Source organism: Scyliorhinus torazame, unplaced genomic scaffold (assembly GCF_047496885.1).
Source record: "Scyliorhinus torazame isolate Kashiwa2021f unplaced genomic scaffold, sScyTor2.1 scaffold_385, whole genome shotgun sequence".
NCBI lineage: Eukaryota > Metazoa > Chordata > Chondrichthyes > Carcharhiniformes > Scyliorhinidae > Scyliorhinus > Scyliorhinus torazame.
The window spans coordinates 118,676-134,333 of record NW_027308112.1 but is presented as its reverse complement, the minus strand read 5'-3'; the positions used below and the strand labels follow the sequence as shown (position 1 = coordinate 134,333).

The window sequence follows — 15,658 nt, the reverse complement described above, 5'->3', positions numbered from 1 at the left end:
CTCGATACGGGCCCACAGAGAAAAGGTGGAACGGCTGAGAGAGGTAGATTAGTGGAGGAGATACTCCAGGTGGACAGGAGATACTCGGAGGCCCCGGACGTGGGGCTACTGAGGGAGCAGCGGAGGTGACAGGTGGAGTTTGGGCTGTTGACCAGAGGGAAAGCAGTGGAACAGTTGAGTACGGGGAAAAGGCAAGCAGAATGTTGGCGCACCAGCTCAGGAAAAGAGAGGCGGCCAGGGAGACAGGTAAAGTAAAGAGTAGAGATGGTAATACTATCCTGGACCAGCGGAGGTAAACGAGGTGTTTAAGGACTTTTACAGTAAATTATATGATTCAGAACCCCCGGCTGGTATGGAGGGGATGAGGCAATTTCTGGATCAGTTGAGGTTCCCGAGGGTGGAGGAGGACCTGGTGGAGGGGCTGGGAGCTCCAATTGAGATTGAGGAAAGAATCAATGTCGTGTTGTGTTCTCTGCTCCATAGACGAACCAACACGGTTGCGGATGGTACAACTCAGTTTTATTACTAACAATATTTACAATGATAAACTGGTTACTGTGGTTCATCCATTACCCTTGAATCTGTGGACCTAGCCCTAACGCTATCTTGGAGCACTCAGCACATGGTGAATGTCTGAGTCACTTGCTGTGAGCTCTGTGCCCTGAGCTGTCTCCTGCTGGAATGCTCCGGAAGTGTCGTGTTCCCCGTTTTATAGAGTGTGTGCTCTTGCCTGTGATTGGCTGTGGTGTTGCGTGTGTGTTGATTGGTCGGTTGATCTGTCCATCAGTATGTATGTATGTTTGCACCATGATGTTTACCTGAATATCATGACATCCCCCCCTTTTTTTTTCACAAGAACATGTGCCTATGTGGTTAGAAATAGAGATGTGTACTGAGTGCAGCTGAATGTGTGTGTGTGCAATATCTACAGCATGTAAATGAGGCTAAACTATATACAAGAGGCGATGTCAGGTGCGACATAGCAACGAGGTTGTATCATAAACAAAAGACGGGGAAACAAACTCCTGTAACGACAAGGAAAAATAGAAACATATTAACACAGTGGTATTATGCATCAGTGAGTTCAATGTTCAAACAGGCTCATAAGTCCAGTCTAGTAGGTGGGCGACGAATTTGGGTTGACCGCCTCAAGGGTGGGTCAGGATCCACCGGCTGAGGAATGGGCCTGGCCACGGGCGACGACGGAATGGGCATGGTGGCAGGAAGCTCCACGAAGTCGACATCAGGAACAACAGGAGGGCGTGGTACCGGTGTAAGTTCCCGTAGCGAGAGTGGAAGCAGGCGAAGAGCCTGGCGATTGCGCCTGCGAATGGAGCCATCAGGCATGCGAACCAGGAACGAGCGGGGAGCCACGCGTCGGACAACTTCGGCAGGTGCTGACCAGCCACCTTCTGGTAGGTGGATGCGGACGTCGTCTCCAGGCGCCAGGGCGGGAAGATCCGTGTGTCATATGCCATCTTCTGCCGAACGCGCTGCTGATGCATCCTGTGCAGTACCGGAGCATGGTTGGTTGTGGGGACCAGAATGGATGGCACAGTGGTCCTGAGGGCATGACCCATCAACAGCTGGGCTGGTGAGAGGCCAGTGGTTAGTGGGGCCGAGCGATAGGCTAGCAGGGCTAGGCAGAAATCCGATCCGGCAGCAGCTGCCTTGCAGAGGAGCCGCTTGACGATGTGAACGCCCTTCTCCGTCTTTCCATTGGACTGGGGATGCAGAGGGCTGGCCGTCACATGTGTGAAGCCATACGAAGCAGCAAAGGATGACCATTCCTGGCTGGCAAAACAGGGCCCATTGTCCGACATGACAGTAATCGGAATGCCATGGCGAGCGAAGGTGTCTTTGCAGGCCCTTATGACAGCGGACGATGTCAAATCGTGCAGGCGTATGACCTCTGGATAGTTTGAAAAGTAATCAATGACAATTACATAGTCCCTGCCGAGCGCGTGAAAAAGGTCCACACCCACCTTCGCCCAGGGGGACGTCACCAGCTCATGGGGCTGAAGCGTCTCAGGAGGTTGCGCCGGCTGTAACCTTTGGCAGGTGGGGCAGTTGAGCACCATATTGGCAATGTCATCACTGATGCCCGGCCAGTATACCGCCTCACGGGCCCTCCGTCTGCACTTCTCGACCCCCAGATGGCCTTCGTGTAGTTGGTCGAGGACCAGATTGTTCATGCTGTGCGGAATCACAATCCGGTCCAGCTTTAGGAGGACACCATCAATGACGGCCAAGTCGTCCCAGACATTGCAGAACTGCGGGCACTGTCCTTTGAGTCACCCTCCCGTCATGTGGCGCATCACACGTTGTAGAAGGGGGTCAGCCGCAGTCTCCCGGTGAATACGGGCCAGACTGGAGTCGTCGGCTGGCAGATTTGCCGATGTGAAGGCTACCTGCGCTTCGACCTGACAGTCGATCCCCTCCGAGTCGGGCGGTGTGCTCACTGCTCGAGATAGGGCAACCACAATGATAAGATCCTTTCCCGGGGTGTAGACCAGTTGGAAATGGTACTTCCTGAGTTTGTGTAGGATGCGCTGGAGGCGAGGGTCATTTTGTTCAGGTCCTTATGTATAGGCATAGGATTTACAACAGAAATGAGGAGGAATTACAACAGAAATGAGGAGGGCGGCACGGTAGCATAGTGATTAGCACTGTTCCTTCACAGTTCCAGGGTCCCAGGTTTGATTCCCGGCTTGGGTCAATGTCTGCGGAGTCTGCACGTTCTCGTGGGTTTCCTCCGGGTGCTCCGGTTTCCTTCCACAGTCCAAAGATGTGCAGGTTGGGTGGGGTTGCTGGGTTACGGGGCTGGGGTGGAGGTGTGGGCATAGGCGACCGGGGCCCATAACGCAGTGTCATCCCGCTGTAGGAGTACCGCCCCAATGCCGGACTGGCTGGCATCAGTCGAAATTTTAGTGTCACGAGATGTGTCGAAAAACGCCAATACCGGGGCTGTGGTGAGCTTAATTTTGAACTCCTCCCATTCCTTCTGGTGTGCGGGCAGCCACTGGAACTCCGTGGACTTCTTGACTAGGTGGCGAAGAGCCGTCGTGTGGGAGGCAATGTTGGGAATGAACTTCCCCAGGAAGTTGACCATGCCTAGGAAGCGTAGCACTGCTTTCTTGTCTGCCGGCTGTAATGGCGCTCACCTTGTCTGCATCCGGACGGACCCCTGACCGGGATATGTAGTCCCCCAGAAACTTCAGCTCGGTTTGGCCGAAAGAACACTTGGCTCGGTTGAGGCGCAGGCCGTTTTCCCGTATCCGCGCAAAGACGCGCTGGAGACGATTGATGTGCTCCTGTGGTGTGGTGGACCAGATGATGACGTCGACAACATAGACGCGCACCCCTTCGATGCCCTCCATCATCTGTTCCATAATCCTGTGAAAGACCTCGGATGCCGAGATGATGCCAAATGGCATTCTATTGTAGCAGAACCTGCTGAAAGGAGTGTTGAAGGTGCACAGCTTCCTGCTGGACTGGTCCAGTTGGATCTGCCAAAAACCCTTCGAGGCATCCAATTTTGTAAAGATTTTAGCCCGGGCCATTTCGCTCGTGATCTCTTCCCGTTTGGGTATGGGGTAGTGTTCCCTCATTATGTTGTTGTTGAGGTCTTTTGGATCAAAGCAGATCCGGAGCTCGCCAGAGGGCTTCTTAACACACACCATGGAGCTGACCCATGGCGTGGGCTCCGTGACCCGGGATAGCACCCCTTGGTCCTGGAGATCCTGCAGCTGCTGCTTGAGGCGGTCTTTGAGTGGCGCTGGGACCCTGCGAGGTGCGTGAATGACCGGGGTGGCGTCCGGTTTGAGTCGTATTCTGTAGGTATAGGGCAGTGTGCTCATGCCCTCGAATGCCTCCTGGTTGTTGGCGAGGAAGCTGTGCTCTAAATTCTGCATCCGGGAAGTCTGATGTGCCTTCTGGAGACAGAGCGTGGACCCGCTGCACGAGGTGGAGAACCTTGCATGCCTGTGCGCCTAGCAGGGAGTCCTTTGATGATCCGACTATTTCGAATGACAGTGTGGCCGTGCATGTGTTGTGTGTCACCTGGAGCTGGCAGGATCCCATGGCCGGGATAATGTTTCCATTGTAGTCGACCATCTTGCAACGGGATGGCCGAATTGGTGGTCTGGCCTTCATGGCGTAGAAGGCTGACCATGCTATGAGGTTGGCGGAGGCGCCAGTGTCCAGCCGGAATGTTATCGGTGATCGGTTGACCGTTAGGATGGCACAGCATTCATCACCCGGATTGACAGTGTTCACTTGCAACGGCTGGTGGGTCCTGCCTGGAGACATTTGGTTCCTATCAATGACCGCAGCACGGAAGGCGTCCCGGTCGTCTGTGTCACTGGTCTGGATATCATCTGGGCACGACTCGTAGTAAGGAGGCTGAATGGTCCGCATGTACTGATTAACTTACTGACCTTGCAGGTCAGCTGTTTAGTTCGGGAGTGAGAGCTGGGACCTTAGAAACAGCGCGGGAGCTGCGAGGCAGAGGGGACCGTTTAAAAGGTCGCTGCCTGGGTGAGGTAAGTACTGATTAACTTACTTACCTTGCAGGTCAGCTGTTTAGTTCGGGAGTGAGAGCTGGGACCTTAGAAACAGCGCGGGAATTTGAAAAAGCGCGGGAGCTGCGAGGCAGAGGGGACCGTTTGAAAGGTCGCAGCCTGGGTGAGGTAAGTACTGATTAACAACTTACTTACCTTGCAGGCCAAGTCGATTTCAGCAGGAGCGGACGGGGGCAGTGCGGAAGTGATTTCTGGGAGGTAAGTCTCTCCTTTAAACTTTAAAAAAAAAAATTTTATTGTTTAAGGTGGGAACAGGAAGTCGACCCGCGGACTTCTGGGAAGACCCTCACCAATAAATTCTGGTGGAGAGGAAACCCGAGACACTACACGTGTAGTGTCTCCCACCCGCCCTCCTCCTCTAACCTAATAATAAGACCCATTGGTGTGAGGTAAGTACCATATTTTATTATTGTTATTAATATTTTTTTTTATATAAAAAATTTAATTTAGTTGTCAGCCAGATCTTGGTAGAAAGTTAGAGGGATGGCAGGGAAGGGAGTGCAATGTTCCTCCTGCAGGATGTTTGAGGTGAGGGATGCCGTTAGTGTCCCTGCTGATTTTACCTGCAGGAAGTGCTGCCATCTCCAGCTCCTCCAAGACCGAGTTAGGGAACTGGAGCTGGAGTTGGAAGAACTTCGGATCATTCGGGAGGCAGAGGGGGTCATAGATAGCAGCTTCAGGGAATTAGTTACACCAAAGATCGGAGATAGATGGGTAACTGTAAGAGGGACTGGGAAAAAACAGTCAGTGCAGGGATCCCCTGCGGTCGTTCCCCTGAGAAACAAGTATACCGCTTTGGATACTTGTGGGGGGGGGACTTACCAGGGGTAAGCCATGGGGTACGGGCCTCTGGCATGGAGTCTGTCCCTGTTGCTCAGAAGGGAAGGGGGGAGAGGAGCAGAGCATTAGTAATTGGGGACTCTATAGTCAGGGGCACAGATAGGAGATTTTGTGGGAGCGTGAGAGACTCACGTTTGGTATGTTGCCTCCCAGGTGCAAGGGTACGTGATGTCTCGGATCGTGTTTTCCGGGTCCTTAAGGGGGAGGGGGAGCAGCCCCAAGTCGTGGTCCACATTGGCACTAACGACATAGGTAGGAAAGGGGATAAGGATGTCAGGCAGGCTTTCGGGGAGCTAGGATGGAAGCTCAGAACTAGAACAAACAGAGTTGTTATCTCTGGGTTGTTGCCGTGCCACGTGATAGTGAGATGAGGAATAGGGAGAGAGAGCAATTAAACACGTGGCTACAGGGATGGTGCAGGCGGGAGGGATTCAGATTTCTGGATAACTGGGGCTCTTTCTGGGGAAGGTGGGACCTCTACAAACAGGATGGTCTACATCTGAACCTGTGGGGCACAAATATCCTGGGGGGGAGATTTGTTAGTGCTCTTTGGGGGGGTTTAAACTAATGCAGCAGGGGCATGGGAACCTGGATTGTAGTTTTAGGGTAAGGGAGAATGAGAGTACAGAGGTCAGGAGCTCAGATTTGACGTCGCAGGAGGGGGCCAGTGTTCAGGTAGGTGGTTTGAAGTGTGTCTACTTCAATGCCAGGAGTATACGAAATAAGGTAGGGGAACTGGCAGCATGGGTTGGTACCTGGGACTTCGAAGTTGTGGCCATTTCGGAGACATGGATAGAGCAGGGACAGGAATGGATGTTGCAGGTTCCGGGGTTTAGGTGTTTTAGTAAGCTCAGAGAAGGAGGCAAAAGAGGGGGAGGTGTGGCGCTGCTAGTCAAGAGCAGTATTACGGTGACGGAGAGGATGCTAGATGGGGGCTCATCTTCCGAGGTAGTATGGCTGAGGTTAGAAACATGAAAGGAGAGGTCACACTGTTGGGAGTCTTCTATAGGCCTCCAAATAGTTCTAGGGATGTAGAGGAAAGGATGGCGAGGATGATCCTGGATAAGAGCGAAAGTAACAGGGTAGTTATTCTGGGAGACTTTAACTTTCCAAATATTGACTGGAAAAGATATAGTTCGAGTACATTAGATGGGTCGTTTTTTGTACAGTGTGTGCAGGAGGGTTTCCTGACACAGTTTGTTGACAGGCCAACAAGAGGCGAGGCCACATTGGATTTGGTTTTGGGTAATGAACCAGGCCAGGTGTTGGATTTGGAGGTAGGTGAGCACTTTGGGGACAGTGACCACAATTCGGTGACGTTTACGTTAAGGATGGAAAGGGATAAGTATACACCGCAGGGCAAGAGTTATAGCTGGGGGAAGGGAAATTATGATGCCATTAGACGTGATTGGGGGGTGGATAAGGTGGAGAAGTAGGCTGCAAGTGTTGGACACACTGGATAAGTGGAGCTTGTTCAAGGATCAGCTACTGCGTGTTCTTGATAAGTATGTACCGGTCAGGCAGGGAGGAAGGTGCCGAGCGAGGGAACCGTGGTTTACCAAAGAAGTGGAATCTCTTGTTAAGAGGAAGAAGGAGGCCGATGTGAAGATGAGGTGTGAAGTTTCAGGTGGGGCGATGGATAGTTACAAGGTAACGAGGAAGGATCTAAAGAGAGAGCTAAGACGAGCAAGGAGGGGACATGAGAAGTATTTGGCAGGTAGGATCAAGGAAAACCCAAAAGCTTTCTATAGGTATGTCAGGAATAAGCGAATGACTAGGGAAAGAGTAGGACCAGTCAAGAACAGGGATGGGAAGTTGTGTGTAGAGTCTGAAGAGATAGGCGAGATACTAAATGAATATTTTTCGTCAGTATTCACTCAGGAAAAAGATAATGTTGTGGAGGAGAATGCTGAGCTCCAGGTAAATAGATTAGATGGCATTGAGGTACGTAGGGAAGAGGTGTTGGCAATTCTGGACAGGCTGAAAATAGATAAGTCCCCGGGACCTGATGGGATTTATCCTAGGATTCTCTGGGAGGCCAGGGAAGAGATTGCTAGGCCATTGGCTTTGATTTTTATGTCATCATTGGCTACAGGAATAGTGCCAGAGGACTGGAGGATAGCAAATGTGGTCCCTTTGTTCAAAAAGGGGAGCAGAGACAACCCCGGCAACTATAGACCGGTGAGCCTCACGTCTGTAGTGGGTAAAGTCTTGGAGGGGATTATAAGAGACAAGATTTATAATCATCTAGATAGGAATAATATGATCAGGGATAGTCAGCATGGCTTTGTGAAGGGTAGGTCATGCCTCACAAACCTTATCGAGTTCTTTGAGAAGGTGACTGAACAGGTAGACGAGGGTAGAGCAGTTGATGTGGTGTATATGGATTTCAGCAAAGCGTTTGATAAGGTTCCCCACGGTAGGCTATTGCAGAAAATACGGAGGCTGGGGAATGAGGGTGATTTAGAGATGTGGATCAGAAATTGGCTCGCTGAAAGAAGACAGAGGGTGGTGGTTGATCGGAAATGTTCAGAATGGAGTTCAGTCACAAGTGGAGTACCACAAGGATCTGTTCTGGGGCCGTTACTGTTCGTCATTTTTATCAATGACCTAGAGGAAGGCGCAGAAGGGTGGGTGAGTAAATTTGCAGACGATACTAAAGTCGGTGGTGTTGTCGATAGTGTGGAAGGAAGTAGCAGGTTACAGAGGGATTATAGATAAGCTGCAGAGCTGGGCTGAGAGGTGGCAAATGGAGTTTAATGTAGAGAAGTGTGAGGTGATTCACTTTGGAAGGAATAACAGGAATGTGGAATATTTGGCTGATGGAAAAGTTCTTGAAAGTGTGGATGAGCAGAGGGATCTAGGTGTCCATGTACATAGATCCCTGAAAGTTGCCACCCAGGTTGATAGGGTTGTGAAGAAGGCCTATGGAGTGTTGGCCTTTATTGGTAGAGGGATTGAGTTCCGGAGTCAGGAGGTCATGTTGCAGCTGTACAGAACTCTGGTACGGCCGCATTTGGAGTATTGCGTACAGTTCTGGTCACCGCATTATAGGAAGGACGTGGAGGCTTTGGAGCGGGTGCAGAGGAGATTTACCAGGATGTTGCCTGGTATGGAGGGAAAATCTTATGAGGAAAGGCTGATGGACTTGAGGTTGTTTTCGTTGGAGAGAAGAAGTTTAAGAGGAGACTTAATAGAGGCATACAAAATGATTAGGGGGTTGGATAGGGTGGACAGTGAGAGCCTTCTCCCGCGGATGGAAATGGCTGGCACGAGGGGACATAACTTTAAACTGAGGGGTAATAGATATAGGACAGAGGTCAGAGGTAGGTTCTTTACGCAAAGAGTAGTGAGGCCGTGGAATGCCCTACCTGCTACAGTAGTGAACTCGCCAACATTGAGGGCATTTAAAAGTTTATTGTATAAACATATGGATGATAATGGTATAGTGTAGGTTAGATGGCTTTTGTTTTGGTGCAACATCGTGGGCCGAAGGGCCTGTACTGCGCTGTATTGTTCTATGTTCTATATGTCCCTGCGAGGTTGTCGGAATTGGGGAGCATTGGCAGGTTGAGCTGTTCGACAGCAGGCAGCGTAGTGGCCCATCTTGCCACAGCGGAGGCATTGTCAGTTTTTTGCCGGAAATTGCCGCTTTAAATGTGCGGCTCCGCAGTTGCCGCATATCGTGACGTCATGGCGTTCGTTGCGCCATCACGCATGCGCAGTTCGGTCTTGCATCGAGCCACCTGCGCATCACATCCCTCTGCGTCGACGTCTTTTTTGGCGCGCACAAAAGCGGGAGGCCGCGGAAAGCGCGCGAAATGGCCGCCCTCGTCCGGGTCGCGGGCCGGGAGGAACTCGATCGCCTGGACCCGTTCGGCCTCGCAGGACGCCTGCCCTGTTGATCGGGCCGCGTAGGACGCCTGCTGCGCCGATTCGGCCGCTTGAAATTGGGAGTAGCGGCTGGTCACGTTTTCATGAAGGACACAGGCTTCGACTGCGGAAAGGGTGAGGCCTTTCATTTTGAGGAGCTGGTGGCGTAGGGTGGCCGAGGCGACCCCAAAAACAATCTGGTCCCGAATCAGTGAATTGGAGGTGGCGTCGCAACCGCAGGACTGCGCGAGGACACGGAGGTGTGCAAGGAAAGACCGAAAAGGCTCAACCCTACCCTGCAGGCGTGTAAACAGCTTCCAGTGGACGCCGAGGTTTATTTTATCATGTTGATGTCATTGCTTATGTTACTGTTATAAACATTTTCAAATACCGTAATAAAATATTTATTTTTTTTAAAGTCTGCACCGGCCCTTGGAAAGAGCACTCCACTTAAGCCCACACCTCCACCCCAGCCCCGTAACCCAGCAACCCCACCCAACCTGCACATCTTTGGACTGTGGGAGGAAACCGGAGCACCCGGAGGAAACCCACGAGCATGTGCAGACTCCGCAGACATTGACCCAAGCCGGGAATCGAACCTGGGACCCTGGAACTGTGAAGGAACAGTGCTAATCACTATGCTACCGTGCCGCCCTCCTCATTTCTGTTGTAATTCCTCCTCATTTCTGTTGTAAAGGATCGTCCCTTCAGTCTGAGGTTGTGTCATCAGTGTTGTGTTATGTACTCTGGGATAACACAGGCTACAACTCGGTGCAGCTTTGACCAAAAGATACTCCAGACTTTGAAGTAAGTTCCATGTATTTATTGAACTATTAGCACAGTTCTCTATGTGTTTGACTCTCCTGCTAATCTTGCTATAGTAACTCAGTCTAACTAACCAGTCTGCTCTAAACCACGCGGTGGGTATGATGCTTCTGACCTGTCCCTGTCCTACTCTCTAAGTGTTGCCTGTGGAAAGAGACAGAGCATGTGTGCCCTGTCCTTATATATGGGTTACACATGACACATGCCCCCTTGTGGTAGTGTCACCTCTGGGTGTCTTGACTGCCTATTGGTCGTGTCCTATTCTATGTGTTCATTAGCTATATGTCTGCATGTCATGACGTCTCTGGTGCTCCCTCTAATGCTTACTTAGTCATAGTGTATTTACATTAACCCCTTGTATATTTACAGTGATGCATATCACCACAATCAGGTTCTAGTTTTTCCCACCAGTGGAAACATCCTTTCCACATTCACTCTATCGAGGCCTCACAGTATCCTGTAAGTTCAATAAGATCCTACCTGATCCTTCTAAACTCCGAGTACAGACCCAGAGTCCTCAACCGCACCTCATACGACAAGCACTTCATTCCATGGATCATTCTTGAGAACTTCCTCTGGACCCTTTCCAAGGTCAGCACATCCTTCCTTAGGAGGGTGTTCCTGGAGAGGGGGCCGAATTTGATGAACTACTACTGGGCCTGGTATGGTAGTTGGGGCTTGTATTTTCGTTGTCCTTTTGGTTTTCCCGTTTTGTGTTCATAGATATTTTAAAATGCCTTCACTAAAATGTTTTTCAAAAAAGAATTTCTCCCTTTGAACTTGCTAAAAGCCTTTCTCTTCCTCCTTATCCAGTCCTGGATTGTCCAAAACATCCAGGAATCCCTGAACTTATTGCTTCTATATTTCCCCCTATAGGGAACTTGGAACTGAAGTTTAAAAAAATGAAATATTCTGGAGTAACGAAGGAGAAAATGACAACTAACTAAATAATCAGTAACAGCAACAGTGCAAGGGGGCACGGTAGTACAGTTACTTCACAGCTCCAGGGTTGATTCCCGGCTTGAGTCACTGTCTGTGCGGAGTTTGCATTTTCTCCCCATGTCTGCGTGGGGTTCCTCCGAGTGCTCCAGTTTCCTCCCACAGTCCAAAGATGTGCAGGTTAGGTGGATTGGCCATGCTAAATTGCCCTTAGTGTCCAAGAAGGTTGGGAGGGGTGACTGGGATAGGGTGGAGGTGTGTGCTTCGGTAGGGTGCTCTTTCCAAGGGCCGGGTGCAGACCCGATGAGCCAAGTGGCCTCCTTCTGCACTGTAAATTCTATGATTCTATGAATTAGTCTCCTCTTATCAAAGGGAAATCAATAATTCTTCACTGCCCATTCTGATTTTGGCTCCACCCTTTTCCCATGCTGCTAACGTGTCAGTCTGTATGTTTTGTGGAAGTTCTGATATAAATCCTCTCTAACTTACCTTCAGACAGGGCCAACCCTTTTGTCAGCCAATAACACATGCTTTAGTCTTTAATACCAGCATTACTTTGAGATGTGTTATTTAATATCTCCTGAGCTCTGAACTTTTCTATTTTGCTTCATTGGCTCCCCACAATGAGGATGGAGGAGACTTAGGGAGAAGGACAAACTTCAAATGGAATTAAATTGTGTTAGAGGTCTTAAAAAGATTGAACACATTGTAATTAACTCAAGAGTTCATTTATTAGACTTTTATCTAAAATATTAATTAACGTAAGTGGGTTACAGTTCATTTTCCGTATTTACAGAAAGATGTAGATGTGCTTTCAGCAATTCAGAGAAGATTTACTGGACTATTACCAGAAATGGATGGGTTGCCTTATGAGGAAATATTGGCGAGGTTAGGTTTAAATCCACGACACTCTAGAGTGATTCGAGTTTGGAAGAGTAAGAGGAGACTTGTTTGAAACGTTAAAGATCCTGAGTGGTCTTCAGAGGGTGGATGGGGAGAGGATGTTTCCACTTGCCAGGGGCCACTGTTTCAAAATAAGAGATTTCTCAATTCAGTCAGAGATGAGGAGAATTTTCTCTCAGAGGATCGTGAGTCTTTGGAACTCTCTTCCTCAAAAGGCAGTGGAAGCAAAACTTTCAAATATTTTTAAAGAAGAGTTTGATAGATTATTGATTAGTACGGTGGTGAATGGTTATCAGGGGGGAGACAAGAATGTGAGGTTGAGATTACAAACAGATCAGCCATGATTTTATTGAATGGCAGAGCAGGATCGAAGGGCCAAGTTGTCCACTCCTGTTCCTAATTTGCATGATTGGAGGTATCAGCACAGACAGACCACAATGAACATTGTTCAGTCCTGGATGTGATCAACAGCAAAATCCAATCACTGTAGTTGTTTGTGAACTCGCTGGTGTCTCAGCACATGGGATGACTCAGTGAATCTCTTCCCACATTCAGAACACATGAATGACCTCTCACCAGTGTGAACTTGCTGGTGTCTCAACAAGTGGGATGATTGAGTGAATCTCTTCCCACATTCATAGCAGATGAATGATCTCTCACCGATGTGAACCCGCTGATGTCTCAGCAGATGAGATAACCGAGTGAATCCGTTCCCACACTTGGAGCAGGTGAAGGGTCTCTCACCGGTGTGAATTTGCTGGTGTCTTAGCAAGGTGGATGACTGAGAAAATCCCTTCCCACACTTGGAGCAAGTGAACGGCCTCTCTCCGGTGTGAATTCGCTGGTGCCTCAGCCAGGTGGATGATTGAGTGAATCCCTTCCCACACTCGGAGCAGTGAAACGGCCTCTCCCCAGTATGAATTCGCTGATGAATTTCCAGCTCAAATGGGGAATAGAATCCCTTCCCACAGTCCCTGCATTTACAAGACTTTTCCCCACTGTGACTACGCTTGTGTCTTGATAGGCCAGATGATTGATTGAAGCCTCGTCCACACACAGAACACGTGTATGGTTTCTCCCCACTGTGAACGGTGCTTTTTCCTTCCATGTTCAATATCCAATGATATTCAGATTACGATAAATATAGGAAATCTCCATATGTGATGCTTCAATTTCCTGATGAAAATTCACCCCTCCTGATACCCTGTGAAATGGTTTCAACACAGAAAAAAATTAGTGAGATAAATCACAAAACAAGGCTGTGAAAATGAGACGAATGAATCTGGTAATTTGTGGGGCCGGCACAAGGAAAAGGTAACCATGAAAGCTGCTGGATTGCTGTAAAAACCCAACTGGTTCACTAATGTCCTTCAGGGAAGGGAATCTGTCACCCAATTTGCGCTAACTCAGGGTTCTGGCCTCTACGGGAGGAGAAACAGTGGGAGAGAGCGTTTTAAAAAAAATGTATTTATTCCAAACGTATATAAAAGGTTACAAAACATAAACAATTCAGGGAACAAACTCCCCAACACACTATATACTTTGTACAAATTTTCCCCCTCTTCACCCCCCCCCACGAAGAGCTCCTCAAACATGGAACATGGCCATGAACATCCTCCACCTTGCCTCAAAGCCCTCCGCTGAACCCCTTAATTCGTACCTCCCGCAGTACAGCTGGATATTCTTCTTAACCAGTAGTGCAACTCTCCCATCCTTTTACATCCGCCTCTATCCCACCTGAAACATCTAAATCCTGGAATGTTTAGCCCTCAATGCTGTCCCATCCTCAACCAAGTCTCAGTAATGGCAACAATGTCATAGTTCATCTGCCTTACCTGTTATACTTCTTGCATTGAAACAAATGCACTTCAGAGCACCAGTCCCTCTGTGTTCTGCAACATCTCCCTGCCTGCTCTTCCTCGGAGTCTTAGTGGCCTATTCTATAGTTCCCCCTCAGTTATTTCACCTTCTGACCTATTGCTCCGGTTCCCACCCCACGCCAGACTAGTTTAAACCCTCCTCTAAGCTGAGAAGCAGAAGAGAAATAGACTATAGTACAGGAAAAACAATTCCTGACTATGAAACAATAGAAGACAAAGCTGGTAAGACAGCAGCCACAGTTGGGGGATGGGCAGTAGAAGTGACAGTAAAATACTAAACAGAGCTAAAATGAAATGAAATGAAAATCGCTTATTGGCACAAGCAGGCTTCAAATGAAGTTACTGTGAAAAGCCCCTAGTCGCCACATTCTGTCGCCTGTTTGGGGAGGCTGGTACGGGAATTGAACCTGCGCTGCTGGCCTTGTTCTGCTTTACAAGCCAGCTGTTTAGCCCATTGTGCTAAATATATCTATTATTAGAGACATGGGGAATTAGAGAATGCCAGAGAGGTGATCAGGGAGGGCAGAAGGGAAATAGAGCAATGGATGAGCATAGATACAGATCCACAGTGTAGGTGTCACACCAGCCCAGAGCCATAGAACCTCTCACAGCACTAAAAACTCAAAATTGTAGATGAATGGCCAAAAATAATCATCACCAAAACAATTTCCCTTTTTTCAATGTTAAAATCCCCTGCTGGAGTCTGCAGCTGGAAAGATATTAGAAGCTCTGAAGTCAGAGAAATCTCCCAGTTGAGGAAATGTCTGGGGAGTGGGTTGATGTCACTATGCATATTTCGGTGATCTGGGTCTGTGTAAACCTGTGATCCCCACACATTATGGAGGATGGGAGGGTCCTTGAGAGGGTGCAGAGGACATTTATCAGAATGGTTCTAGGATTGAGGGATTTATATTGTCAGGTTAGCTTGGGGAAACTGGAGTTGTTCTTCTTCGAGCAAAGGAGATTGAAGGAGATTTGATGGAAGAAAACTAATTTATGATCATTTTAGATAAGGTAGATAAGGCAAAGCTGTTTCCATTTAAAAAAAAATAATCTTTATTGTCACAAGTAAGCTTACATTAATACTGCAACGAAGTTCTGTGAAAAGCCCCTAGTCGCCACATTCTGGCGCCTGCTCGGGTCCACAGAGGGAGAATTCAGAATGTCCAATGTACCTAACCCAATGTACCTAATGCACGTCTTTCGGGACTTGTGGGAGGAAACACGCAGACACAGGGAGAACATGCAGACTCCGCACAGACAGTGACCCAAGCCGGGAATCGAACCTGGGACCCTGGAGCTGTGAAGCAACAGTGCTACCCACTGTGCTACCATGCTGCCCATTTGGGCGGCAAGGTGGCACAATGGTGCCACTGCTGCCTCACAGCACCAGGGACCCGGGTTCAATTCTAGCATTGGGTGACTGTCTGTGTGGAGTTTGTACTTTTCCCCCCATGTCTGGATGGGTTTGCTCCGGGTGCTCCGGTTTCCTCCCACAGTGCAAAGATGGGCAGGTTAGGTGGATTGGCCATGCTAAACTGCCGTTTAGTGTCCAAAAGGTTAGGTGGGGCTTCAGGGAGAGGGAGTTTCCTGGGTAGGATGCTCTTTCAGAGGGTTGGCGCAGACTCCATGGGCCGAATGGCCTCCTTCTGCACTGTAGGGTTTCTATGATAAACTGATCGAAGAAGGATTACAGACACAGATTTAGATCTTGGATAATAGTGGAATCATGTGCAGAAATTTTACACAGTGAGTGTAATGACCTGGAACTAAATACATACATTCAAAAGCTAATAATATCCAGTTCCAGTGAGC

The 15,658-nt window shown here is 49.1% G+C and overlaps 1 protein-coding gene across 1 annotated transcript in view; it reads right to left on the bottom strand.

Annotated features, from left to right (window-relative positions):
• Nucleotides 1–11,772: 11,772 nt before the first annotated feature.
• Nucleotides 11,773–15,658, bottom strand: part of LOC140406256 (uncharacterized) — a gene marked incomplete at its 5' end in the record, with an annotated part of 77,246 nt that continues 73,360 nt past the window's right edge. Inside the window, one exon of the mRNA XM_072494374.1 lies at nt 11,773–13,045. Within this exon, the coding sequence (XP_072350475.1) occupies nt 12,445–13,045 (601 nt within the window). The remainder of the gene's footprint in view (nt 13,046–15,658) is intronic.